Source organism: Phascolarctos cinereus, unplaced genomic scaffold (assembly GCF_003287225.1).
Source record: "Phascolarctos cinereus isolate Bilbo 61053 unplaced genomic scaffold, phaCin_HiC Scaffold_1;HRSCAF=81, whole genome shotgun sequence".
NCBI classification, from domain to species: domain Eukaryota; kingdom Metazoa; phylum Chordata; class Mammalia; order Diprotodontia; family Phascolarctidae; genus Phascolarctos; species Phascolarctos cinereus.
Window position 1 is genome coordinate 293,826,790 of NW_027555514.1, and position 27,773 is coordinate 293,854,562.

At 52.0% G+C, this 27,773-nt stretch overlaps 2 protein-coding genes across 3 annotated transcripts in view; one reads left to right on the plus strand and one right to left on the minus strand.

The window, feature by feature from the left end:
• On the plus strand, positions 1-17,825 carry CDPF1 (cysteine rich DPF motif domain containing 1). The gene is made up of 4 exons (XM_020977465.2): positions 1-128; positions 1,493-1,605; positions 8,353-8,464; positions 14,281-17,825. The coding sequence occupies exons 2-4, from the start codon at positions 1,493-1,495 to the stop codon at positions 14,425-14,427; spliced, it is 372 nt and encodes a 123-aa protein (XP_020833124.1). The 5' UTR covers positions 1-128; the 3' UTR covers positions 14,428-17,825.
• The window catches only part of PPARA (peroxisome proliferator activated receptor alpha), a 62,851-nt gene continuing 50,860 nt past the window's right edge, over positions 15,783-27,773 (minus strand). For both annotated transcript variants that reach the window (XM_020977462.2, XM_078148127.1), the window contains exon 7: positions 15,783-25,515. In XM_020977462.2, the coding sequence (XP_020833121.1) occupies positions 25,268-25,515 (248 nt within the window). In that variant the 3' untranslated portion in view covers positions 15,783-25,267. The remainder of the gene's footprint in view (positions 25,516-27,773) is intronic.

The following is a 27,773-nucleotide window of genomic DNA, read 5'->3' on the forward strand; positions in this document are numbered from 1 at the left end:
TGGGGGCGGGGCGAGGCCTAGGGCGGCAGTAGGACTACCGTCTTCTGGGTCAGGCTGTCACGCTCGGTCCCAAAGGACCTCAGGCATCCAGTCTGGACGGCCTGAAGCCAGGAGCCCCGAGCGGCGAGGTAAGCTTAAGCACACTTGGGGGGAAGGAGGCTACGGGAGGGGGGTGGGGTGGGGTAGGGGCCCGCTCCGCTTGCGCACGCGCATGCGCTAAGCACATCCTTTCCTGTTTCAGGGCTGCTTAGTGAGCTCAGCCCGACCGGTGCAAGTGTCCCGGGGTGGAAACTGACACCATCCCTCTCTCTTCCCCCCTCGTTTAGAGACCTTCCGTGGCTCCCTAGGGCCCGGCTTAGAATACATTGTATCCTTGTGCTGTCTTCCTCTCCACACCTCCCTCCTGCTGTGAACGTTGTGCCAAGGCCTGGGGGCGGGTGATGGAGGGTGGGTAGGGAATTTGAACCCAAGTCTTCCTTAATCCGGTGCCGCCTTTCCTGCCAGTGCCCATTACCCCGGGACTGCTCCTGCATGTAAGAGAGAGGGGCTGGACCCCGGGAGCGACCCTGGGGGCGACCGCTGGGGATAATCACTGACTGCCCAGAAGGGCCCTTCTAGCCAGACCGCCCCTGCCCCCCCCCCCCCCAGTTCAGGCCCAGCACTTTCATGGGGGTGTGTGTGTGTATCTCGCCTCTTTTTGGAAGGAGGTAGCGGGGTTAAGTGACTTGCCCAGGGTCATACAACTTATCCTGGTGTATTTATGTTGTCTACACAGAAGTTCTTCCGTGTGGTGTAACCGAAGTCACCTGTTTTCTCTCTTAAGTGACCTCTTCCTTGGTCAGTTCCGTGATCTTTTCTCCGAGCCAGCCCTTCTGGACCCCTGGGCTGTATTCGGGGCTGTGGACTACCTCTCCTCCCAGATACTCTCTCGTCTTTGGGGACGTCCATGACCCTGTTTTCTCCTGCTTCTTCCTCCTTTTCAGTTTCCTTCTCTTGCTCATCCTCCATATCAGACCCCCTAGATGCTCTTCGGCTAGGCAGGGATTTCAGTCCTGTCTGACTCTTTGTGATCCCATTTGGGATTGTCTTGGCAGCGATACTGGAGCAGTGTGCCATTTCCTTCTCCAGGCAGGTTTAAATGACTTGCTCAGGGTCACACTGGTAGTAGGTTGCTGAGGCTGTATTTAAACTCAGGAAGATGAGTCTTCCCAGGCCATGTGCTCTGTGCACTGCGTCACCTAGCTGCCCCTGAGTCATGAAGACTTGAGTTCAAATCTGGCCTCAGACACCTCCTAGCTGTGTGACCCGGGGTAAAACACCTCCCCTTGTTTGCCTCAGTTTCCTCATCTGTAAAATGAGGAGGAAATGGCAAACCACTCCAGTGTCTCTGCTCAGAGAGCCCCAAGCAGGGTCATGAAGAGTCAGACACAGCTCAGCAGCAGTAACAACAAAAGTGTTCTGGACTCACAACATACATTTCTTGACTTTGTAGATGGCATCTTCCAGTGAGCAGGAGCTCAGAGGCATGTTCGAATGCCAGGTGTGTGGCCTGACTGTACCGTATAGCTACGTGGGGCAGAAACCTCCCAACTCCCGTACTGTCGTGTGAGTATCTGCCCTGGGGAAGTCTGTTGGAATGATGGTGCTGCTGGTCAAGGTGTCCTGTGCTTACGTGTTGTTCTGCCCCTTCCCCCCAGCCTTCTTTCTGGGCCTCTGCAAAGTGAGGCTGGTCCTGGAAGGAGGCCCTAGGGTAAGACTCCAGCCCAGGCCTGGTGCTGAAGTCTGCTAAGTCAGAAGCCAGTCTTGGAGGGAAATGAAGGTAGGCTGCCTTGGGCCCTGTGGTGAGGATGAAAGCCCAGAACCTTTTTTAGCCTTCAAATCCTCGACCTCCTTGCCAAGTGCAGACGTGGCAGCCAAGAACAGCATTGGTCAGGAGGACATGCTTATTTTCAAGACATGATGGATGAGGAAAAATGCAAGTTTCCAAGTTCTGTTGTCTTATAAAAACAGTAAGAGGGAAAATTAACAGGTTGAGGGTCTGGCCCAAGACCTAGTGAAAGCCACAGATATTTGTCAAACTGGAAGAAGGACCACCAAAGCGGGACAGCTCAGCCTGTTTCCACAGTGACTGATGTATCAGCAACCACAGGGAAGCCGCCACGTTGGGGCTCTTCCACCCCCGGGGCTCTGAGGGCAGGAAGACTACTCCCGCCTGGCCGGGAGACAGGCTGAACAAGAGGCTGGGCTCCAGGCAACACCCAAAGGACCTTCAAGAGTGGAAATCCAGAAGAATTGAAATCTTGTACCAAAACAAGAAAAAAAGAGGCTGATAGCAACAGCTTCTTTCTTCCGTCTCAGTAAATGGCCTTTGGGAGCGCGCAGGACCTCAGGACAGACAATGAGAAGGGCCCAGGTGGGCTTCCATTCTTGAGGACCATTGCAGTCACAGGACAGAGTGGAAGATCCCATTGGGTTTATTGTTTGTGGCTGCAGAAAAAGAAAATCAAACGTGAATCAACACCATGAGATGTGTCCGGCGTCCATCATGCAGTCAGACGAGGCGCCATGCATAACAAGTGGTATGGACCTCTGTTCACTGATTCTCTGGGTGGCCTTATCAACAAGTGAGAGTTGTCATATGGAAGGCATTGGGGTTGTCACGGAGGATGTCCTTGGGGAGGCCAAACAAGAGAGGGACTCGCGTGAGAGATGCAGTGTGGACCTGGGTTCCAGTCCTGCCTTCAAGTGCTTAGCGACTGTAGGCAGTCCACTCAACTTTTCCACCCTTCAGCGTCTTCATTTATAAAATAGGGCTCGGAATGCCTGTTGAACCCCCTCCCTGGGTGGCGGTTAGGCTCCAATGAGACGATAGCTGCATGGGGCTTTGTGTGCCATAGTCTAGAGTCCTTGTCAGCTTTCACGATGAGGTTCCCCAGTGGCTTTGAGCTCCAGAACCCTGCAGTAGGATGACATCCATTTGGAGGACATTGGCCTGTGCTGCCTGGCAGACTTGCCAGGACAGGCCTGTCTGATACTGGTTCTTCAGGGAGACGGCCAAGGGCAGAAGGTCCTGTGCTGGTTCAGAATTCTGAAGATGGGGAGTTTCTCCTATATAAATAAGATCAAAGACTCCATTAATTAACGAGTCCAGAGGGATCCTGGCCCCGGCTTCCCCACGGCCCTGAAATGCAGCAGCCGAACTCAAGGGGACTCTGGGAACTTTGAACAGGAGCTCTGACCACGAGGAAGTACATGTTGCTGTGATGCCGCATTGTATGACGTGCTGATAGCATTTGCAGATGACTTGAAGGGTAGTGAAGCAGCCTTAGAAAAGGAGACCAAATCTTCCAGGGACCAAGCGGCCTGGAGGAGCAATCCCCAAGCTCCGGAAGAATGAACCAGGTGCACAGTGACACTTGGCATGGAACTTGGTAGCCAAAGCAGCAGGTTAAAGGCAGGGCTGGTGTAACCACTGTTGCTGGGGCTATGGCCCCAGATGGCCTGCCCTGGGCTGGAGGGCTTGTGAATGTCCAGAGTTTCATTCTCCTGCAGAGCACACGGGCCCCTCCCTCAATTATGCAAGGAAGCAGCTGACCTACCTCTGTCATACAAGCATGGGAACTGTCCCTTCCCAGGAGGAGAGCTCTGACCCCAAGGCTTGCTGTCCCAGGCTGCTAAACATCCTCTTAAAATGCAGGTCCTTGGAAGGGCTTTGGTGGGAAAGCGCCTCAGGACCTGATGGGTCCACAGTGTTAATGCGCAGGTCACTTGTCTGGCCAACAACACTGGCAGTTTGAGGAGCTTACCATGTTGATGTAGCAAGGGCCTAGGTGATGTATCAGCTTTGCCAGCTGACCAAAGAGGGAGAGCTGAGATGCAGTGAACAAAGGAGAAGAGAGCTTCCTGAGGCCGTGGTGGAAGATCTGTCCCCCGTGGAGGGGGCTGTCCTCTGCCTGCCTGCCTTAGCACCCGAAAATGACTCCAAGGCACCCTGGGGTTCCCTGGTCAGACTGAAGAGCTGACCCCCTGTTTCGCCCCAGCTTTGCCCCCATTCCTGAGTGCCATGTTGCCGGTTATTTTTGATTTATATTTAGCTGGGTTAGACACTTGTGTAGGTGTCCCTGTCTTCCCACCCCCATTCTTATCTTTCCTAGGCTTAATACCCTAGGTTCCTAGTGGAGAGAGCCTGTTGCTTAGTGAGAAGTGTGTACTGTCAGCCACTAGTTGTGTGCTTTCTACCTTAGTCTCCTCATCTCTGAAATGGGGAGAGTAATATTGGCATTACTGATCTCATAGGTTTTGGGGAGAGCACCTTGGAAGGCTTAAAACGCTGGGGAAGTGTGCATTAGCTAGTCCTTGTTAGGGATGTTGGCCTGGATGACCTTTACTATCCCTTCTGCCTCTGACATACATACCACCATTGGCTTTGTGAGTTGGGCAACCCCAGAACAAGAGTACTTTCAGCTCAGGGATTTTGTGACTTTCTGCCTTGGTTGGAGCTGGAATGATTTTGTAGGAAGACCTGCCCTTGAGAGCTGAGGCCATGAACTTGGAAACCTCATCCCTAGGATGTGAGAAATGGCCTGTGTGCCCTCGCTCCTCCCTGGTATGGGTCCTCTTAGCCCAGATTGCCGTGCTGGCTGCAAACAACTGTGTTGAAAGTCATCCCAAGATGTGTTCTGGTTGCAGGATGAAATATCAAACAAGACTGAGAAGCAGTGGGACCTGTCAGAAGAAATTTATGGGCCCCACTTTATTTTGGGTTGGTGGCCTGAGCCCATGCCGAACCTATCCATGCAGAACTGGGGGCCTCCTTCAGTAGGGGAGCGTCCCCTGGGCCCTAAACATTGGAAATCCATGCTGTCCCTGCTGAGGATAGCGACGTCCATGGCTGGAGGGGCTTCTGCTGGGGCTGACACCTGGTGTGTCCCTAACAGAAGACCTTGCCTCTGAGCTGGTGACCAAATCCGTTTTCCTCTTGTTGCTTAAACTGGTGACAAGTGGAAAAAGGCTTGTTCCAAACTCAAATTTGTTCCACTGCTGATTTTGTGAACTTGGGTGTGTGACCTGACCCAGGACCTTGAACTTGCTGACCGGTAAAATGAGGCCAGCCTCTGCCCTCTCTCCCTCATGGGGGGAGGATGGAGAATGTGTCAGAGTTTTCCTTCGGGTTGGTGGTTGGAGAGTGGGAGGGCTGGGATTGTATTCTAGAAGCACCATGTACCAGGTTTGTGACCTTCGGCTGGGGAGGCCAGACATCCATTCTCTGTCCCTCAGTTTCCTCCTCTGAGAGATGGGGGGTGAGCCTCCTTCAGGAGCTAAGGTGCACAGAGTGCCCGGTGGTCTTGGGGAGCTGGCCTTTTGGAAGTACTTGGAGCTTGGCAGAAGGCTTTCCCAGTACTCCCCAGGGGGATCCACCAGTGCCCTGAGGGCACACCCAGGGCCAGCCCTCCCCCCAGAGCCACGTACTCTCTTTGCTGTCGGTGGAAGGTTGCGCTCACCCCACTTGGACCAGCTGCATCTTAGCTCAAGTCCCTCAGAAAAGCCTTCCCTTGCCGTGGCCCCATAACAGCTGTGGCCCAGCCTTTTGGAAGGAAGCCTCTGGAGTTTTAGTTCAGAGAGCAAATGGTGCCCACTGTCCCTAAGAGGGAGTGGGGACCACGGTGGTCTTGCTGCCAGGACACCGGTGTGAGTCCTGCCCGTTTTTTCAAAATTCACCCAATTTTCAAGCATTGATTTTTTTCTGCCTCCCACTGTCCCCCTCCCCCACTGGGGGAAAAATATGGAAGTCTGGAGCCCAGAAGCAGAGTTGGACAAACCAAATTCCCCCCTTGGCCCCACCCCTTAGGGCCTGGCTCTGTCCGAGATGGGCGGCTGCTCTGTGCCAAGGCTTCTGCCGTCATTGTGCGGCCTTGCGATGACCAGCACTGGTAAAAGTCTATCAGAATGGTTCATTTCTGGGGGGTAGTGTCACGGTATACATTGTCTCCGTTGCTCTGCCGCTTCCCTCCCCCATCTTCCCCGGCTTCTCTTCCTCGTGTCTAATGGTGCCATTCCTGTTCAGTCCCCGAGGGATGGGCACCCCTTTCCCCGGGTTTCTTTGCTGCTAAAAAGAGGGGCTACAAAGTTACTGTTTGCATGGAGGGCCTTTCTCCCTCTCTTTAATCCGCTGGGGCATAGACTTATGCAGTGCCTTCTGGAAGGTGGCTATGGATGCTGACCATGTGGGTAGAAGCATAAGAGTGCTCCTTGTGGAGGCCTCTGCTCTCTCCTTTGGTTTCCTGACATGCGCCATTTCCTGGTGACTCGAAAGGCTCTTTACCTGTATTGCCTCCTGTAGCCCCAAGATGGTGCCCCAAGGTGGCTGCTGTCAAGGGGGACCCTGGCCGAGACCTTTCTTGGCCTCAGTCTCCTGATAGTAGCACTGCTTCTTGGGACTGTGAGTCTGCAATGGGCTCTGCAAACCCTGAAGTTCATCTTTATTGTAGTGGAGCCTCAGGCCAACCTGGGTGATAGAGGCCTCAGTTGTTCCCATTTCACAGAGGAGAAAACTGAGGCAGGTCCGCAGTTAGGGGATGATCTGTTTTCCTGGAAAGCTGAGCCCTCTGCCTTTCGGTTTGGTCAGAGGTCAGCCATAGGGTTGGTTTGGTCCCTAACTAACCCACTGCCTCATCCTCACTGGGCTTGGTTACTAAGTGGAGAGGACAGCCGCTCTGTCGGTCTTTTCAGTTCTCATTTATAGGGGTTGGGGGTGCCATGGAGATTAAGCCCAAGCTTGGGATAGATGCAGTCCCTGGCAGCAGGTGGGGTGAAGCTGTGGCGAGGCCATGTTCACTTACTTCCAAGCTGTGCAGTGTGTTAGGGGGCTGTGGGGAGCCCAGATCCGTTTGTGAGAGGGGGCTCTGTTGGCCACATGAGCTCTAAGCCCCCTGGTTGCCACCAGGGGGTGACGGCATCCTCACCACTTCCTGCTATGGCTTGTGGCCTCTCCTGCCATTGCAGAAGCCTCGTGTGTCTGTTTCTCTTGGCCTCCTCTTCCTGCAGCTCCTCCAGGCAGCCCACTGGGAACCCTCCCTTTTGTCTCCCTTCTGGCTGGGCTGCACTTGTGAGATTGGCCAGGGGAGCCCAGGCCAGGGACATGCACAGCTGGTCCTGCTGCTGTGGTGGGGGCAGGGGCAGGGGGCCCAGGGGCTCAGGGCCCAGGCCAGGGACACGCACAGCTGGTCCTGCTGCTGTGGTGGGGGCAGGGGGCCCAGGGGCCCAGGGCCCAGGCCAGGGACACACATAGCTGGTCCTGCTGCTGTGGTGGGGACAGGGGCAGGGCCTTGGGGTCCAGGGGCCCAGGGCCTAGGCAGAGATGACAGGTGCTTGTGGGGTGCCTGGGGAAGGGGAAGAGCAGTGGGGGCCTGAGTGCAGCCCCCAGGCTAGGTGACAGCCCTCACCCTGTGAATGGCCGGGCCACTCTCTGCTGTTACGTGGCTTCGAGGACCCCAGTGGGCTGTCACCTTTGCAGTGGAGGGGGGCAGCCCCCTGCATCAGAAGGCAGCACTGACCTTAGCTTCCGGTTCTGCCGTTTACTAGCTGTGTGACCTTGGGCAAACCATCTGTAAAGTGGGGCTAAGTGTAGCTGCCCAGCCTGATGCTCAGGGCTAGGTGAGGGTGCAGTGAGCTGCCGTGTGACGGGTGCTTTGGAAAGCCTCGGTGGGGGCATCACACAGGGCACACTGCAGCTTCTGTCTTGCAAAGCACACTCCCCTGGATCTCTCGTGAGTTTGGCAGGTGAACGTTTTAGCCCCATTTTACTGTTGAGCGCGTGGGCTGAGGCACTGTGCTTGGCGGGGGGTACAGAGCCAAGGGGAGCAGGGAGCCGGGGAAGGCTTGTAGGGCTGCGGTATGAAAAGGTAGCTTGGAGAGGGCAGTGAGCCCCGGGAGAGCCTGGGGCTGGCTGAGCAGCTCTCTCTACCACTGAGTGACTGTGATGGTGTCCACGTGAGCCTCCTCCTGGTCCTGTTCCCTTCCTGCTCTGGGGCTTTGGGCATTTTGGCAGGAAGGCACCCCTCCTTCCTGAAGGGGGATGGTACAACAGTGGGACGGGAGGCGGAGGTTCTGGGTTGAATCCTTCCTCTGCACCCTTCCTGCTTGACTTGGGGCTGGTGTCTTTGCTGCTCTGGGCCTTGGTTTCCTCATCATTCATCAGCGAGGGGGCTGGACTAGCTCTCCTTCATTCCACTCGGATGAGAAGTCTGCACTGGGCACTGTGCCTTCATGAGCCCTTACTGGTCTGTTAGAGGAAGCCTCGGCCTTTGGGAGCCCCAGGCCAGATGGTCACCGCCCTGGATCCTCCCCTTGCAGGCTCCTGGAGGAATGCTACGTGCTGAAGGACCCCTTCAGCTCAGACAAAGACAGATTCCTGATCCTCGGTTCCCAGTGTAGCCTCTGCAGCAAGCTGGTGTGCGTGGGCCCGGTGAGTGGTGGGTGACTGGGGACGCTGGGGTGGGGGGAGAGTCCTCGGCCCGGAGAGCAGCACGTGATTGGGGATGCGGGGGGCGAGGGGGAGTCCTCAGCCCAGGGAGCACGCGTGACTGGGGGCTGGGGAGGGACAGCCATGGGCTCCATGTTCCCACCTTGCCAGCCATCTCCTTAATTCCTTGCAGTCTTTTGGCTTTTGCCCCAGCTCCCCTGGGAAAGTGTCTTTGGGGCCCATTTGCCAGAAACCTCCTCATCTGGGGGCTCGACCTGTGGGGGGCCTGTCCTACCTGACCCATCCCTGGCTGCTCCTTCTCTGCCTCCTTCCTTGGTGCCACCTCCTCATGCCAGCTCCTGATGCTAGGTGTCCCCAGGCACCTTCTTCTCCCTCTGCCCACGCTCATGCCCACCACTGCAGATGGCTCTTTGGGAGCCCCTGACCTGCCTGTCCCTCTGCCCAGGGGAGCTATCCCTCAGACCCTGCTCCCCTTCAGACTTCAGAGGGCCTTAGTGGACCCCTGTAGTCTGCGCCCTCTCCTCCTTTTACAGGGGGGAGGATGGCTGGCTTGTCAGGTCGCTGGTTTGGAAGCCAGGCGCTCCGACTGCCTCTCACTGGGGACAGGGAGGCTTTGAACCCAGGACGCTCTTCTGGCACGGGCTTCCAAAGCCCCTATGGCTGCTCCTGCATGGTCCTCCAGGACTCTTTCCCCCTTTGCTCTTCCTCTGCTCCAGTCCACCTCTTGGACTCCTGGCAAGCTGATCCTCTTCATGTACAGATGTGGCCACGTTCTGAGGTCACACAGGTTCCCTGTCCCACTAACCGAGATTCTGAATCTTTTGCTCAACATTCGCAGCCCTTGGCAGGCTGGCACTGCCAGCCCATCCTGTCTTTCTCATTGACCTTCCTTCATGCCCTTGTCCTTTGCCCCCATGCCGGGCCTGGTCGCCTACCCAACCCTTCTTTTAAAATGCTCTTCCCTGACCCTCTCCACTTTGGCCTTCCTCTGTGGAGTCATCTGCTTTAGTTATTGACTTTGTCTCCTCTCCCTTACAGATGTGGGTGCTTTGTGAGAACGTGTGGGGAGCCTGGCTAGGTGTTGCCTCCCCCCAGGGTGAGCCCAGGGCTCTGTGCACAGTAGGCACTTAGCACCCATTTGTTAAATTGGACTGAGGAGCCTGCCTCCCAGGGGCCTGACCCAGGAGCTCAGCTGGGCCAGGGAGAAGCGTAGGCTCTCAGTCAACCTGTCTGTCATCACATACTTCTTTATGTCTTCCCAGGCATTTGAGCTAGTGCCAGGAGGTAGCCAGAGGAAATATAAGCTGTTAGACCTGGGCCTTCAAGGTGAAGGAGGTGATGAGGAGACAGGCCCTTCTGGGCCTGATTTAGCCCGACACGATGTAGCCAACTGCCCAAATGATTAGATTGGGAAGCTGGGGGTAGGGATGAGCCCCCTATCCTAGAGTGTGGGAGAAAGAGGAAGGGCCCTCTGGGCGTGGTTCAGTGCCCACCCACGCTGTGGTCAGAAGATACTATGAGAGAGAGAGGGTGGGATCCTGTAATCCTAAAAGATGCAGTGAGCAAAATGGGGAGCCGCCTCTCACTGCATCACAACTACCCAGAAAGCCATTTGAATCAAGGTGGGAGGCCAGGTAAGGAGAATTCAGCAGAGAATAGGGGTGGGGTGAGCTGAGCACTCAGAGAGCAACCAGAAGGGCTTGGGAAAGGGATTAGAGTGTGAGAGGAGACCAGAGATAGGACAGGCCCATTGCACAGGGCGGGTGAAGCTATAGCAGTGAGTGACTCAGGGGTGGTGCAGCCAGTGCCCGGGGGGCCATGGGCAAGGCCCCTCATTCAGGGGGTCAATGAGGGGTGGTACAATCAGTGCCCAGGGCTGTGGTCAAGGCCCCTGAGTCAGGGAGCCAATGGGAGGGGTTCGTCCCCTGGCCACTGTAGTAATCATGGAGAACTGGAGAGGTGCCATAGGCCAGGAAAAGTGCATGTTTTGTTTGCTTTCCCCCCTAAAAAAGCGGGTTATGTGGATTTGGGATGTTGTGAAGGTAAAATCCAGGGGACTTGGCAGTAGATTGGATGTGAGGGGTGAGAGTGAGTTAAGGGTCAGGATGACCCCCAGGTTGTGGGCCTGGAGGACTGGGAGGCTGGGGCAGGATTTGGGGGAAAAGAGAAGGAGTTGGGTTGGGCCTTGTTGAGTCCAAGGTGCCCACTGGATATGCAGTTTGAGATGCAAGACGGGAGGACCAAAGAGTGGGGAGGGCTGCTGGGTGAGCAGCACAGTTGCAGTGACCATGCAGTCCTTGGGAGCCAATGTGGTCACCAAGTGAAGCAGGCCCAGGAGCACGCACTGGGGAATACCCGCGTTGGGATGCGGGCTCGGCAGCCGCCAAGGAGCTGGAGAAGGGACAGACAGGTGAGAGAACCAGAGAAAAGGATGATGGGCCGAGCTGTAGCCTGCGGGGTCAGAGAGTGACAAGGACGGGGAAAAGCCATTCACTTTGGCCACGGAGAGCTCCTAGGAGACTTGGGACCGTTTCAGTTGGACAACGAGGCTGAGAGCTAGACTGTGCAGAGCTGAGAATGGGGAGAGGAAGGAAAATGGGGGTGCCAGTCATAGGTGGTCTTCCTGAGGAGGAGGGAGACACGGGCATGTTTGTGGGAGCCGGTGGAGAGGGAGAGATTGAAGATTAGGGAGGGGCTGACAGGGCGAGAGGGAATCCTGAGGAGGAAGGCCACCTCTTCCTGGGAGGAGCTGGTGGCAGAAGGATGGGAGTGATGTTAGATGAAGAAGCTCCTTTTTCTGTAAAACATGAAGCAAAGTTCTCAGCTGAGGGAGAAGGAGGAGGAGGAGCCAGAGGCTTCAGGAGGGATGAGAAGGTGTGGAAGAGCCCCTGTGGGCAGGGACAGGTTGAGAGAGGGTGGAAGGATGGCCTCCATCTGTGGGTGCCCCGGGAGAGGCTGTGGAACCGAGGTCTGCAGTGGATGCAGGCGGCACACTGTTCTGATTTCCTCCACCTTCCTTCAGCAACATGTTCAGAGGGCAAAGGCAGGGACCATGTCAGAGGTCCAAGGTTTAGCTGGGTATAATCGATGATATGATGAGGGGACGAGGGATGAGGCAGAAGCAGACAGCGTGGAACTGAGCTGGCTCACCACGTGAATGGGGAGAGGAGGACAGTGCACAGGGGTGATGGCTGAAGGGGGTGTAGGTCACGGGGAGGCTACAAAACATGGTGTGGGCTTGTGAGGCAGAGGGAGCCGGGGAATGGCAATAGACTGGGGCTGGAAAGGGAATGAGCATGGATGTGGAATACTTGTGGGGAGCACGGTCTTTGTGTGGCCGAGGTGGACTGGAGGACTGGGTGTCACTACGGATGCTGACGTCCCCTAGAACACAGTAGGCGTTGGGAATGACAGAAGAATTGGGAGCCAGGCCCATTGAGGAAGGAAGGGGAGTGTCCTGGGCACCTGGAGACAGCAAGTACCCGGATTCTGACTGGGTGACAACTGTGGACCCTCTGAGGATGGCCGAGGCTGGAGGCACCTCTGGGACTGCCCTGGACACTGGATGGTCAACGTCTTCACCAGTGAGTTGGCTGAAGGCACAGGAGGGGGGTGGTTCCTGTCAGATTTGCCTGTGAGACAGAGCCAGCAGCAAAGGTCTGGAGCGCACTCGCTCACAGTCAGGGTCCAGAGTGATCACCACAGGATAGAACTGGGCTCTGAACCTTGTCAGGGGACAAGACTGTGTGTAGGCCTACGCAGGAGTTTAAGGAGAAGACATGTGCAACTAAGCGTGCTTCTAGAAACAGATCTGAGAGTTAGAGTGGACTGCAAGCTCCATCTGGGAGAAAATCAGTGTTCTCCTAGGTCCACTGAGAAAGACCTAATGGGCAGGACAAAGGCCATGAGGGGACTGCTGCCTGCTGCCGTGGTCACACCACCCTGGGAGTCCTGAGTGCCATATTTGAGGAGACACCCTTCACTTTTTCTGGACCAGTCCTCACACACAAAGGATGCCATGAGAGCCTTGAGAGGACTTCAGACCAAGCCATACAAAAAGGGGTTGGAAGTACTAGACGCCACAGCCCAGAGGTGGTGGGGTCTGGGGGCACATGGTCACAATCTTCACATTTGTGCGATCCCCAGAGATTGACTGTAGGAGGAAGGGAGCAGGTTCCCCTTTAGATTTCAGGAGGTTTTCAGGTGGAGCCTTGCTGAGTGCCAGGAAGGGGAACACCTGGGGCATCACTGGGGGCCCTTTGGGGTGGGCTGGGCAAGGTGTGCTGGTAGGGATGCTCAGCTCTTCTCTCCCATGGGGCTTTAGGAAGGGATACACCAGGGGAAAAGGCCTTTAGTGTCAGCTAATGGGGAAAAAAAACCCCTGACACCCACCTGGACCTTCGCAAGCTGGGATTGGGCAAGGAGCTGTCCCAGGGCCATGGAAGATGCCTCTCTGTTAATCAGGGCATGCAGACTTCTTCCCTCTGGCTTCCCTTTGCCCTTCTGGGGCAGGGTGGATAGTGGTGAGAGAACAGAGAAAAGGGCCGAACCTGCTAGCCAGGGAGCTGGGCAGGGCCACTGTGGGGCCGGCCCGTGGTGCCTCAGCTGGCAGGCTGACTGGGCTCGCCTGTGGCCAGGAGTTGTCCGGTGTCCGCTTGGAGCCCACTGGGGCTGAGGAGCTTACTCCCTCCCCAGGCAGCCCATTTCATTCTTCCCAGTGCTCAGAAGCTCTACCTTTGACCTTGGCTCCAGGCCTCCATCTGACCTTCAGATGAAATGTGTTGTTTCCTCATTTGCTGCTCCTGTGACATTTTCAGTCCTTTCACTACTCGGGTCACTCTCAGGATGTATGTCAGTTTGTACTTTCAGGATTGTGGAGTGTGGAATTTGGAGCCAGAGGACTGAGCTCTGCTGCTCATCTGTGGGATTTTGGACAAGTCACTGACCTTTCTGGGCCTCAGTTTCCTCATCTGTAGAATGAGGTTGGATTTGATCAGACGTTCTTAACCTGAGGCCCCATGGGGGTCTGTGGGTAGATTTCAAGGTGTCTGTGACATTGGACGAGGAAAGTTCTATCTTTTCATTCCCCTCTGTTAAAACCATGGTGCTGAGGAGGAGTCCCTCGGCTTCACCACATTGATCACCAAAGGCTCCAGAACACAAGCAGGGTGATGCACCCCGGAGTCAGTGACCTCGAAGGTGCCACCTTCCAGCTCTGAATCCTAGGAAGCCGGGAGTTAGGGTGGCAGTGCAAGAGAGTCATGGGGCCTGGGTTCAAATGCTGCCTCTGTGTCTTGGGCTCAGTGGCACCAAGGCCCCTTGTAGCTGGAGATCTCTCATGCCCTTTGGAGGAAGCTGAGGCAGGCTGATGTCATTGTACTTGCAGACAGGGACCATGTGGGTCACGGGCCTTTGCTTCTTCAGCCTGGGCCTGTCCAGGGGTAAAGGGGAGGGCAGGGCCTTGCAGGATTGGTGTAGCAGCATAGCAGAACAGCAGTACGTATTCGGCTCATCAGCCCATTTCTGGTTCTCCTGAGTCTCCTGCAGTTTCTGCCTGGTCTTGGCCTCTGTCCCAGAGAAAGGGGAGATGGGGCCTGGGAGAGGGATAGATCTGTGGGGCAGTAGGGGAGGGGGCTGTGCTGCTCTGTGAAAGGATGGGGGTGGGTAGCGCTGGTGGAGTCAATGAGAAGTGTAGGGAGAGGAGCCGGGCTGGCCTGCAGTGCTTGAAGGGTTAATGACTTTAAAACAGCCAGCACTTAAAGAGGTCGCTGACAGTCTCACCCTTCTCTCCATTTCAGGAGTGTAGCTTATTCTACTCGAAGAGATTTTGCCTCCCCTGTGTTCGTGAGAATCTCAGTGCTTTCCCTCAAGAGATCCAGCAAGATGTGGAGAAGAGATATGCTCTGTCCAAAACTGGCTCTAGGAAGCTTGACTCGAGGACCTGATTGTAAGCTTCTGGCAAGAACGAGGCCCTGGCTGCCCCTGGCTGTCGTAATCCTCTTCTCCCATCTTGTTCCTGTGAGCAGATGACCTGAGGGGACCTTCCATTGGCCATCATTGTGGCTTCTGAAGGGGGCTGGAGGTGTCCAGGGGGCTAAGCTGCCTGCATGGGATGTCTCTCACATTGCTGTGGTCACTATTTCCAACTCTGGAAATCCGGGGAATTCTGGCTTTAGCTGATCTGAAGTCTAGGCCAGAGGCTTCTTTGCAGTGGGCCCCAGGGGCAGCTAGGTGGCACAGTAGATAGAGCTCTGGCCTTGGAGTCAGGAGGACCTGAGTTCAAATCCAGCCTCAGACACTTGACACTTACTAGCTGTGTGACCCTTAACCCCGACTGCCTCACCAAAAAAAAAAAAATTGCAGTGGGCCCCAGAGGTAGATAGATTGGCCTAGTCTCACATCATCATGGGTCCAAAGGTGCTGCATGGTGCCACTGAGTGAGGCCCCTCTGAGCAGGGGAGCCCAGGACAGTCTTTGCCTTTGGCATCTGTCCACCAGGGCTGAGAAGGAAGAAGGATGAAGCAGATGAGAGCAAGAGATCCAGTCCTTTGGCCAGAGACCCACTACCTCCTCTTCGTCTGGCAGGGGAGGCAAGCACAGGCTTTCTCCACCACCCTTAGGCCCATGCCTCCTGTAACCAGACTCTCTTCCCTCCACACCAATGATGGGGACTCTCCTTTGCCTTTCAGCGGTGGTTGGGTGGAAGCTGTCCAGGTGGCTGTCCCCATGGCACCATTTTCTATGATGTACTACTGCGTGTTATTCCCCTTTTCACTCATTCACTGGGCTTTTTCAGGCCCAGTGGCAATGTAAGTCAGCAGCATGGTAGGGAGGGCACACTAGAAACGTACCAGAGCCTGTCCTGTCACTGTATTCCATCTTTTCCTCCTCTCGGCCAGGGCCAGCCCCATTGACAGTGGCCTCTCAGGAGGGGCAGGTACCTGCCTTTGCGGCTTGGATGTGTTTTGGCTTACCAAGAGGTTTGTGCTGGGATTGGATCTGACCTGTTTTAAAACGGCCCCGTTTTTAAAAGTTAGAAGGAAAGAGAATGACACGTTTTGCCTAATGGGACCAGACTTAATTCTAACATCATGTTGTTATACCAAGTGCCTTATGCAAGCTGCCTGAGTTAAATGACTTTGAGGATTACAGGGAAAAGAGAACCAGGTTTCAATCCAATCTCTGTCCAGTAGGTGGTAGTTAACAAGGAAAGCCTATAGTACAAGAAGAGCCTCAGCTGCTGTGATCCAGGGGAAACCTTTCATCCCATCAAATGAACAGATCACCAATAACCCACCAATTGACTTTTAAAAATAGTTTATTCTTTTAAAAACCTTTTAAGGCAAACTGTACCTTGAAATTAGCTCTTTACATTCATCAGTCTTACAGTATGACATCCCAAGAACATAAGTTCCTATAAAGTCAAGCTATAAATCATTAGTGGATACTCTCAGTTCAGTCCCTTCTTAGTGAATGAAAGCTCATAACAAATGATAAAAAATTGAAAGTGGCTCTAGTCTTGCTTATACCCTGCCCCACAGGAGGCACCCGTGCTCCATCCCTGGGAATAGAAAAAGGCCATCTCTCCCTCCCTCCCTCTGCCCTCGTCCCTTATCCAAGTGTGAAACAGCAGCTTGGCAGTCAGGGCTTTTCTGTTTCCTGAGGTCCTCGAGTGTTTCATTTCAGCCCCATTCCATCCCTGTCCTGCTGTCGTCCAAGAACATGAGAGACATTCACCTGAGTTAGTGGGTTATACAGGAAGGTTCGTCAGTAGCTGCTCCTCATGAATACCCCCTGTTTAGTAGTGTTATGAATGAACAGCCTTCCCCAAACTTGGTGACATTTTCAGGGCAGTTAAGGCACCTAAGAAGTTCTGAGATAAACACAAACACCAAGAGACAAAATAGAATACCGCACTCTGGAAATTGGCAATTTCTGCCCAGGTCCAGGGAGACCCTCCCTCTTGGAGGTCCTAGCTTAGTGGAAGCAAATAGAAACATGGACATTTTTATAAGTCAGCAGAAGAAAGGGCCAAGACACCGGGGAGTACACCCTGCCTTTGTCAACCTGGCACGAGCAGTGCCTGCAGTCACGGTTCTGTGGCTTTCCCTCTTGATGAGATGTAAGTGAACCAGCCCCACAGTGACAGCTTTCTTTGGCGAGAATACTGGATAGTGAACAGCAGCAGTGAGAGAGAGCCCTAACTTAGATGTGTTTGGGTTACCTTTGATAGGCAAACAGCATTTAGTGCAATGAGGCGTTGTTGTTTGTACAAACTGGTGATTGGGTAGGGCAGGTCTTGCCCTGGTCAGTCAGCCAGTAAACATTGATTAAGTGCTTACTGTGTGCCAGGCACTTAAGTTAATATGAGAGACTAAGATGAAAATAAGTTCTGGGTAACTTAAGTAGAAATGAAATTTTCCCTAATGAAGGTCTTATTTCCAAGCTGTATAAGGAGATGACTCAAATTTAGAAGAATGTAAGAGGAAATTCCCAATTGACAGATGGCTAAATGGATATGAACAGGCAGTTCTCAAGGGAAGAAACAGGAGCTTTCAATAGCCATGTGAAGAACTGCTTCAGATCACTAATGGAGAAATGCACCTTAAAGGTTCTTCCTCACATCCATAAGATTGGCAAAGTTGACAAAAGAGCAAAATGGCAAACTTTGGAGAGGCTGTGGGAAACAGGTCCAATGATGCCTTATTGGTAGAGAATGGTCCAGCCATTCTGGAAAGCAATTTAAAACAGTGCCTAAGAAGTCACCATACATGCATACTGTTTGGCCCAGCAGTAACACCCTTACTTGGCTTATACCTCAGAGAGATCAAAGAAAGAAGAGTTAGAAGCCATCAGTTGGGGAGTACCTGAACAAATTATGGCGTATGAATGTAATAGACTACTCTTGTGTGTCAAGAAATGAAAAAGATGGCTTCAGAGAAACCTGGGAAGACACTTCTGAACTGACTTAGGGGGAAGTGAACAGAACCGGGAGAATGCTGTGTACAGTAAGAACACTGTAAAGATAAACAACTTCGAAAGACTTAGGATCTTGAGTCACTGCAATGGCCAGCCGCGATTCTGAAGGACCAAGATTGAAACATGCTGCCTACGTCCTGACAAATTGGGGATGGAATCTGTATGCACAATGAGACAGACATTTGTGGACCTGCCCAATGTGGGGATATGTTTCGCTTGACTGCATATTTGTTACAAGGGATTTGTTTTGCCTTTTTTTTTCCGCTATGGAGGAGAAAGGGAGATGATGAGAGAAAATAAATGCCTGTTAATTGAAAAAAAACGATTTAATTAAAAAAGAAATGAAATGGCTTTTAAATCGAAATGACCAGAGCTTTGTTTTGTTCTATCCACTTTGTATTTCTAAGTTGCCAGAAAACCATGCACCTTATTGACATCCTTAAGAATTCACAGAAGACACAGATTTAAAAGCCTATCATGTATATCACAAATGTTACTTTGGTTGATTATGGGGTTTGTCAAGTGACCCAAATATTACTCTAGAAATGGAGTGCCCCTCCAGCTGTCACCACAATGGATTTTCCATCACAAGGACATGGAAAGAGCCTGAGAAATGGCTCCCAGCATCAGCCTGGAGGGCAGAAGAGGAGACAGTTGCCCAAGTGAAGCCTTCCTTTGTTCATCCATTCAGTCATAATGCATACATTCATGCAGACACTCCAAAGCACTCACCATTTCCCCTGCGCTGGGCACTGCTGCCATTTTTAAAAGAGGAATGACTTGAAATGATCAGTGGAAGCTTGCCCTGAGCGCTTCAGACCTGGACTCAAGCCCTCTAGCAGCTGGCTTGTGTAGGTAAGGCAGAGGGACAGCTCTCACCTGAGCAGTGGGGTCTAGGGCTTGGAGACCCCAGGTCTTTTCAGAGGGCCGCCGAGGTTTGGCGTTCCCTGCATCTCTTGGCCCTCTAGGTGTAGGACCGCCTAGTCTTTCAAGGCACAGAGGGGATGGGGAGTAGGGCGGCTCTGCCTTCACCCTTTCACAGGAGCCCCAGCTAGGGCATCAAAAAGCGACATGTCTGAAGCAGTGCTCATGAGGTGCATCTTTTTGGGGGTGGTTGGGTTTCATTCCACATAGTGGGACAAACATAGTCTTCCTCTTTCAGGCAGCTATGAACCTGTGAATGTAACTGCTAAGGTTAGGGGATGGTTAACCATGGGCTTTGAAGGCACTCAGTAATGTTCCTAGTCTCAGTAGGCCTTCCAAGAAGTGACCTGAGATGCCCCCAAAGCACTGACTTCCCTGCACAAGACCCTTTGAAACACATTCATGTCCAAGTGTTGCTGAGTGCTGAGAGATGCCAAGCTTCTCAAAAGATCTCCTTGGAATGGTGAAGGCAGCATAGGGCAGGAAGAAGAGCAGAATGGAGTCAGTAGGCCTGCTCCTTTGATTCTCTGTTGTCGCCACCTATGTAACCGTGGGCACACAGCCTCCACGGCCTCAGTTTCCTGACCTGTAAAATAGTGAGCTTGGACTAGCTGATCTTTAATGTTGCTTCCAGCGTGATTCCTTCTGAAACAACCTGAGTAGCATATTTTCCATAGACTCCCCGTCCCCCACACATTTTTTTAAAAAAATGCTAAACTTCATTCCTCATACATTTTTGAACTGACATTACAAGGCATCCCTGGTCCAAGACCTCTCCCAACTTTAAGGATGGAGAGCATGTTTCCCTGGCACTTGATGTATAACAGTCTTTGCTCACGGTGTCCTGTGAGCTGAGCAGCATAAACGTTATTGCCCAGTTAACAAGTGGGGAAGACTGAGACCCACTGGGCACCCAGAGGATGGAGCAGGGCTGGAATCCCAGCCTTTTGCTGCCCATCTACCGCTCCCTTGTTGTTTCCCACTAGTGAGGTCTAGACATTCCAATATTGTTTTTGACGACATCCCAGCAAACCCAAAGCTCTGAGCAAGCCACTATGGTTCTAAAGTTTCCAGAATTCCTGGGAGTTTCCAGGCTACCCTTGCCTGCCCTGGTGGCCAGAGGCACCAGTCTGCTAGGAAATGGTTAGCAGGTGGCGTCTCACACGTTGATCTTCTGACATGCTTTGTCGGCATCATCCGATCAAGACCAGACCTGTATTACATGTTTTACAAGGGGGATTCTTTCCTTTCTGGGTGCATCAGAAGACAGCCCCAAAGCTTTGTGGGATGAATGGCTCCATAAAAACCTACCATTCAGTTTGTGAAAAGGTACTCACTGGAAATTTCGTCAAATGAAAGGATTAATTCTTCATGCTGCAGGAGTGTTTTTGGTAGGATGAAGTCTTTAGAGCCGAAAGGGAGAGCTCCTCCAGCCAGCTGAGAGAGGACGACCCAGGGCAGAACCTAGCTTCCTTTCTGTTCCTCTGTGCCTTTCTGTCGAGGCTGCAGCACGTGGCTGGGGCACGTGGACAAGGAGAGCATGCTCCTTGGTCATTGCTCTTTATCACCCAGGCTGTTTGGTGGGCATGGATCCTTTGAGTGGAGGCTTGTGGTGTGGCTGCCAGACAACAGAGCCCTCTTGCTCGCCCAGTAACTGATGGTGCTGAGCTCCTTCTCCTTGTTCCTGCCGTCATCTGTATCTGGATTGGTGGAGAGGCAACATGACCCTCCTCTTTAGAGCTGGCTCTCTGTCCTTAACGAAGGCTTTCCCTTGCAGACCTTCTGGAAGGCAGGCAACCCCGGTATCATCATCCCCATTTTACAAAGGAAGAAACTGAGGCTCAGAAAGAAATGACCTAGCTTACAGTAAATGGCAGACCCTGACCTGCAGCTGAGGTGGGCTCTTGGTACTGTACCGTGTCAGTGTGGAGGCTTCCCAAGGGAGCAGTGCATGTTCATAGGGAGCTGATGCCCCTATCCAGGGGGCCTTGGGACAGTGGAGCCAAAGACCATCCTGCTGCTGACAGACAGTTAACAGGACCATTGAGTGTTCAGCGGTCCCTGCTGACAGTGACCAGTTTGCTTTTTCCCTCCTTGGGGCCAAGGACCCGTTGGGAGTTGACAGGGAAGGAGACTTGAGAGGCCTTGGGGTGACCCCACACAGGTCAGCCAGCCTCTCTCAGGCTTAGCTTCCATCCCTATAAAGTGGAGATTAGTCCATCTGCCTCCCTCATATGATTGTATAAGAAAAGTGCTTTGCAAAATAAGGGAAAAAAAAAAGCGAAGTAATGAGTAAGCCTCAGCTCCAGGTTAGCTGGAGGAGTCAGCCGTCAAAGGAGCAGAGGCTGCCCTGCCCATGGAGAGCAGCAGCGTCAAAGGTAAATCTGAAAGTACCAGATGGAAACAGAAAGTAGGAAGATCTGCCTTTGGGGACCCTCAGGCACGGCGTCTGCTTTTGGCTGGACAGTTCCAGGCCCTGCTGCTTGGGTTCCAAAATGAAGACATGTGGGCCTGCAGGGGCAGCTTTTGCATTCCCAGCCCTGTCTGAGGGCCCATCACCGATGGCAAGGCCTGGCCCAGACCTGCCACTGCTCCTGTTTCTCTGATGCTTTCCTGACTACTAGCCATTCACCCTTTTCCTTGGGCTTATTTTGGGGCCTTGGCTTGATCAGCTTTAGCTTGCCCACTCTCCAGGGGCATCTCCCTGGTGACAGACAGGCCCAGGGTTCTGCCTGGTGGGAGATTCATGGATTCGGGGAGGGGAAGAGTGTTAGTGCCTCAGAGGACAGAGTGCCCTGCCCCAGAGCAGCAAGGAGCACACAGGCCTGTGGAGGAGGGGCTGTTTTAGCCTTTTCATTCATACCGAGGGCTCCCTACCCACATCTCTCAGCCCTGTTAAAAAAAAATAAGTTTCAGTGTCTGGAATACAGTAGTTGTTAGCACTGCCTAGTTGTAAGCATCTCCCGAGGCACTGTTGGACTGCACAAGAGTGTCAGATCTCATGATGAAATCATGAAAAGGCTGGGTTGTGCTTGGTGCTTGTGGACCCGGGACAGAGCCCATGAGGGAGAGTTGAAGGATCCCTGGAGGCCAAGGCCTGCGCTCCAGGCAAGTCTCCTCCCCTCTGCTCCATATCAGCTCGAGGACATTAGTCATGGTGGTCCCAGCGATGAGGTTCTAAGGTTCTCTCTTCTAAGGTTACCATATACTTATCAAATTCTAACTTTCAGAGGAAGAGATTTGGCCCAATGGAAACAACCCTCAGTTACTCTTTTTTAGGGCCTGGGACTCTGTCCCTTAAAAAAAAAATGAAGCCTTCCTTCAAATCGGGAATGTGAGGGGCATGTTCCTTGGTGCTCAGAATCTGTCAGTCACCTCCCTCTACTCTTTGTCAGGTCAAACAGATGTTAATTTTGCCCCACAGGGGTTTGTAATAAAGGTCTGGGGAACATTGAACAGAACAGGGACAATAAGCCAATGTTTGTTTTATGACTCTGTCATATATAAGCCCAACTCTGATGGAGACAGGATGTAAGAATCTGGCTTTGGTCTCATTCTCCATTCTGAATAGACACCTAATGCCCAATGGTGTGACTGCATGTCCTTCTCAGACCTCTTCACCATCAGGCCCAGAATGAGAGCAAGCCTGCAGTCTTGCAGAGAAGGTGGTCCCTGCTCCAGTGCGTGGATTTCAAAAGTAGGAGCACTGGAGGGGAGTGGCTTCCCTTGAGTCCTGTGGGGAGGGGGCCTTGCTTGGTCTCAGACCCCTGGATACAGGGGTGTTGTCCCACTGTTCACTCAGCTGAAAGATGGATTGAAACAGTGGCCAGTGGTGACCTGCCCCAGACTGGGGAAGCTGGCAGCATAGACAGAAGTCGCAAGACCCATTTCTGTGCAGGGACCACCAGAGGAATGTGCGTGTTGATAATTTTCTCTGGGATTTGAACTTGCTTAGTCCAAGATTGTAGAGGAAAATTCAATGAGCAGCCCTTCGGTTATCCAGATTTTCTATTCTAACAAGGACATGGAGATCTCTGGGATGGCAGTGGGGAGGACTGGCCATGTGATTCAGGCAGGTCCATTCCCCTCCCTGGGGAGTTTGCTTATCCCTGTTTGGAGTGGGCTGTGCCATGCTCTCTGAGCTCTCCTTGAGACCATAATCCCACATAGAAAAGAGCCTGGCAGAATCTTTGCCTTACATGGCCACAGGACTTAAATTTATAGAGACTTGGAGCAAATGTTTTATGGTCATTGATGGGTGATGAGATGCTGCAAACCTCCACGCACTAAGGATATGATGGTCAGCACTGCTGGGACCCAACCAGAGCCCAGCAGAATCACCCTTCAGGTGTCTAGCCTCATCACCTAGAGTTTACACCTGCCCTTTCACAGGAGTCAGTCATCTGAGACAGCTCAGGTTGTCTGTGCTGTCAGCCTGGACAAACTGAAATAAAATAAGGCTCCTGCCTTCTGCCTTCCCGAGTCAAAATGGGGGCCTCTGCTCAGGCAGTGTTGCTAGATACAAACTGCTGTCCTGCCTGTATTTAGAGAGTGAGCCACACCCACAAAATGATATCAGCAGCCCCAGCATCCTGGAAAGGGGATTTGCTGGTTCTGGGGCCAGAGGACTTGGCTGTGAATCCCACCTCTGACACTTATCACCTGGGTGGCCTCAGGAAGTCTCTCAGCCTCCCTGGTCTCAGTTTCCTCCTCTGTAGAATGAGGGGGTTAGATTAGGAGGCCTCTGAGGTCTCTTATAGCCCTGGATCTATGAACTTAGGCTGAATGCCAGCTAAGCTGGAAATTCCTTTCCATTTTATTTCTCATCTCTATAACATATTATTAAGGTTCTTCCTCAGCAGAATTCCTGACAATCTCAAGACAGGACATGCCATGACCTCATCCTCATCAAGAAATGAGGGAGGAGTTGGTGATGGCGCCAGCTCTGCTGGTGCTGACATTCTGAATCTAATGTGACTGGTGAGACTGGACTGAGGGGCAAAGGGTCCAGCCGGCTCACTGGCCATAGAACATCAAGACCTCAGTGGGGTCCAGTGCTCCTGGTTGGGAAAGAAAGTGCTTTTTCCCTGGGAGTCTGAATTAGCAGGAGCGAGATGAGGATGCAGTTTTCTGGTGGCAGGGGCTAGTGCTGACAGGATGCTCTGGAGGCTGTTTCTCTATTATAACTAGCACGTAAGGAGAAGGCATTCTCAATTCAACATTTTTTAGATTGATAACCCCAAATGTAGAAAAGTGGACAGAAATGTAGAAGGTGATCTTCAGTTCTTGTGATCAAGATTTCTGTGGCTGTTGGAAACAGCGACCCTGGGAATAGTTTGACATGGCAAATAAAAGGAGACTGGGCTCACTAGGTATTGCCAAAAAAACCAAGATGTTGTTAAACCCTGAGAGTTAAGCAGAAGCTGCCATCTATTCTGAAGAATAGGGAATCTCCACGTTTCCCCAGGTCATTTCCGTTAGCGAAGGTAAGTTGGCCAGGCCATCCAACATCCTGAATCCAACTGTCTTCATTTTTTCCACTAGGGAGTTTCTGTTATCAAAAAAGGCTAAAAAGTCACAGAAAAAAGGACCAAAGAAACCAACCTGACAAAATGCAGACAAGGGAAAAGAAGGGAAAAGGCGGATAGGATGTTAAGAATGAATCCCTAGGCATGTGCCATGGTCAATAGGGTCCAAATCATGCTGGTTCATCTCTGGGGGAGGAAGCAATTTGTACTGATGGATCCTGAGGTGGGAGAAAGATCCAAGAGGGGCAGGAGAAGGGCTGGGTCACAAGAACTGGCAAAACCAACACACCCTAAATAGGCGTTATTGAGGAGAGGTGTGACAGGGAAAGGAGGCAAGTCAGCCAGGTAGCAAGTCCAGGTGGGAAGAGAGTGAGGAACAAGAGAAGAGTGTGGCGTTTGGCCGAATCCGGTGAGAAAGACTGAATGGCCCTGGAGGGAGAGGCAGGTGGGCAGAGCTGGAAGAGCCCCTCCCCTCAAGCAGTTTCCATTTGTCAGCTGGAAGAGGAAAAAGACCCGATGAGATAACTAGGTCCTTTCTGGCCCTGATAGTCAGATTCTAAGATTCAGATGCCACTCCTAGTTCCTGCTGACCCAAGAAGCTGGTTCAGAATTTGGGATGTTAAGCACTGAAGTCCTTCTGCAAACCAGCACCAACCTGGAGTTTACTGCATAAAGTGGAGACCAGCTGTCTTGGCACCATCTCAACAACTGCGATTGTGGGTATCTAGTGCAACCCCTGGATTTCTGGCTGTCTAATTAAAAAAAAAAAGCCTTTGGGAAAGATCTTAGTTAGAAAAGTGCCATCACCCTCCTTGAAATTCTGGGAAGTGAAATCTAAGAATCCTTTGCTGCTTATTGAGCACCCCAGCCCTGCCTTTCCCTTTGATTCCCTCCCCCCCCAAGATGACTTGAGGGCCTTATCAGGAAGGCTCCATTGTTATCCAGACTAGCATAGAATGAGGATGAGAACCCAAAGGTGATAAGCAGAGCAAAGTCCTTACTATGAGGTTACCAATTAACCAAATACTAAATCATATAATATAAATAAGTCGGCATTGATCAAAATCATGTGCCTTAATAGAATCAGATGGAATCTCCCAATCCCACCCTAACTATCCAAGACCCTCTCATCATCAGCTTTTGGATACTTGGCAAACTCTCTGAAATACTGTTTCAAAAACCAATAGAAATGTGGTATTCCAGCTGTCTAGATCATGATTGATTTCCATGTTCTAGGATTAAAACACAGCTGACATTTGTGCAAAGTCTTTTTGCTCCCATCTATCATTAATATTTCTGTTGGCTTTAAATATTCTGGAAAAAGTTCTGTCTTAAAAAAAAAAACCTAAAAAACTCAATACATATCCCTGTAGATTTCTTGCAGCAAAGGATGCAGGGCAGCATCAGATTCAGTCTTTTTGATGACTTGCACCAGCTGAGCGTGCTCCGTGACCAGCTGCCGAAGGTCCGCCATCTTCTGGAGCAACTTGGGGAAAAGGAAGACATCATCAGGGTGGTTGTTTTGCAGGTGAAGCTGGAGCACGTGCACGATGCTCTCCTGCATTCTCTCAATGTGTCCCACGTTCAAGAGGCCGGGCCGATCTAGTCTCAGAAGGAAAAAGAGGGCATCTTTAGAGCCAGTGAGTGAGTCAGCAAGTGAGCAGCCCCAGGCCCGCCTGGGCTTCATGCAGGGAAGGGCAGTGAGGGCAGGAACCTTTTGTGGAATTAAAAAAAACAAACCTTCTGAATCAAAATCTTAGAGATTCACATCTTCAAAGTGGGACCAGTTCATAATTAGGTTTGTGCAGAGCCTCTCCTCTGAAGAATATGCATTTTGCTGCACTAAAAACTTGATCTATGGAGCCACTGATCTGATAAAATTGAAAAGTAATTTTTTCAAAAAGGAGAAAGAGATGAGAGTGAAGAACAAAATCAATCATCACGGGCTGAGAAAAGCGCTGGGAGCTGGAACGTGCAGAAGTGAGTGAAGCTCTGGGAGCTGCCACTCTGTGCTGGATCACACACAGGATTCACACCCAGCTCTGTGATCGGGTCTAGATCTGGCAGTCTTCCTAGTACCCTAGAGCAAAGCTAAGCTAAGTGGAGGCTGGGGAATGTGTCTGTACAGAGCACGACAAAAAGAAACTTGATTTGGCATCAGGAGACTGGCACAGTTGTGGCACTTAGGAAATCTCTTAACCACTGAACCTTAATGTGGGTCTTTGCACGGCCCATTTCACGGGACTGTGGCAAGATCATTATTTATGATATGTATACGAAAGTGAGATGTTGCCTTTTAAAAAGGTACATCACTAATTGGATATTTTGTAGTCCATGGCCATGGAAATAGTCATTCAGTCCCCCTCAGCACTTAAAAGCAGTGCTTAGTGTTGAAGACGCCAAGATAAAAATAAAACAGTCCCTGCCCTCAAGGGGCTTACACTCTAAGACACTGCAAACATAAATGCACACAGAGGATGTGCTTACAAAATAAATACCCCGTGGATTTGGGGGGAGCAGGAAGGGCCTCATGAAGAAGGGCTTGCCTGAACAGCTTTGAAGGAAAGGAGGAATTCTAGGAGGCAAAAGTGAGGTCGGTGAGCATCCCAAGCATGGGGTGGTCCCAGCTGTGTGGCTGCCTCAGCTTCCCTCCAGAGGTCCGGACCAGTCCTAATAACTGGGGCAAGGGAGGAGAGAATTCATTACCACCTGAGACTCCCCTAAGGAAGAGTGATGGGATGGATCTTCAGCTCCTTCATCTCATGAGGGGCTAGGAAAGGTCAGCCCGACCGTGAGGGCAGAAATGACCTCTTCTGTTCCTCTCTACAGGGTTCCTTTGGGGACAGCCTCTGTTGCTCTATTTTAAGGTGGATGAGCAAGCCAAGCATTTGGTGACAGGAGAGCCAACTTCCCTGCAGGGCAGGGAGGCCCACATTTATCTTCTGCAGAATTAGAGCTTCCCACTGAACACCGAGAAGGCACATCAGCTTTTAACTACGGTTAGCAGCAGAAAGTAACATCTAAGGAGAGGAGAGAAATATGGGGGAGAAATCTCTGTCTCAAACCATTCTGTTAGAATGCTAAAGCCCCACTCTGCAAGGAAAGAAGATGAGAAGAGGAAGGGAACATGTGGTCTCCAAGAAAAATCCTTGGGGCCCATCTGGATGACTGCTCTGACCAGGAAATGCAAGTCAAAAACTTACCAAACCAAATTATACCCATTACATTGGGAAAGAGAGAGTAGCTCAGTTAGCTGGGCAGTAAGCAAAAACAGACATGTTGGCAAAGTTGGGGGAATGAAATTAGCCCACAGATCATTCCCTTTGATCCAATGATCCCATTACCAGGACTATATAGCCCACCCCTACCCAAGGACATTATACCCATCTGCACCAAAGTATTCATAGCACTTGATTTGTGATAGCAAAATGATGGGAAAGGGCTGTGTGCACTCATGCATGAATGGGGGAAAAAAAGAGGAAGGCTCAGGCACGGTGCAAAGCAGACAGGGCTGCCCTCAAGGAGCTTATGTTCCAGCAGAGGGAGACAACAGGAGGAGGTGGTAGGGTCTGAAACGGTTCAATAAGTTGTGATACGGCAAGATGGGAATATCATTGTGCCATGGAGATCATAATTCATGTGAAAAATACAGAGCTAAAAATAGAGAGACTTTTACAGTGTGACTGTAAGATTCAAGAGTTAGGCTAAAACGCGGACTTTGGTCGTTGTTGGGGGCAGCTGGGCGGCACCACAGTGCACAGCAATTCAGGAAGACTCATCTCCCAGAGTTCAAATCTGGCCTCAGATGCTTCCTAGTAGGAGGACCCCGGGCAATCCCTTAGCCCTGTTGGCACAGACTA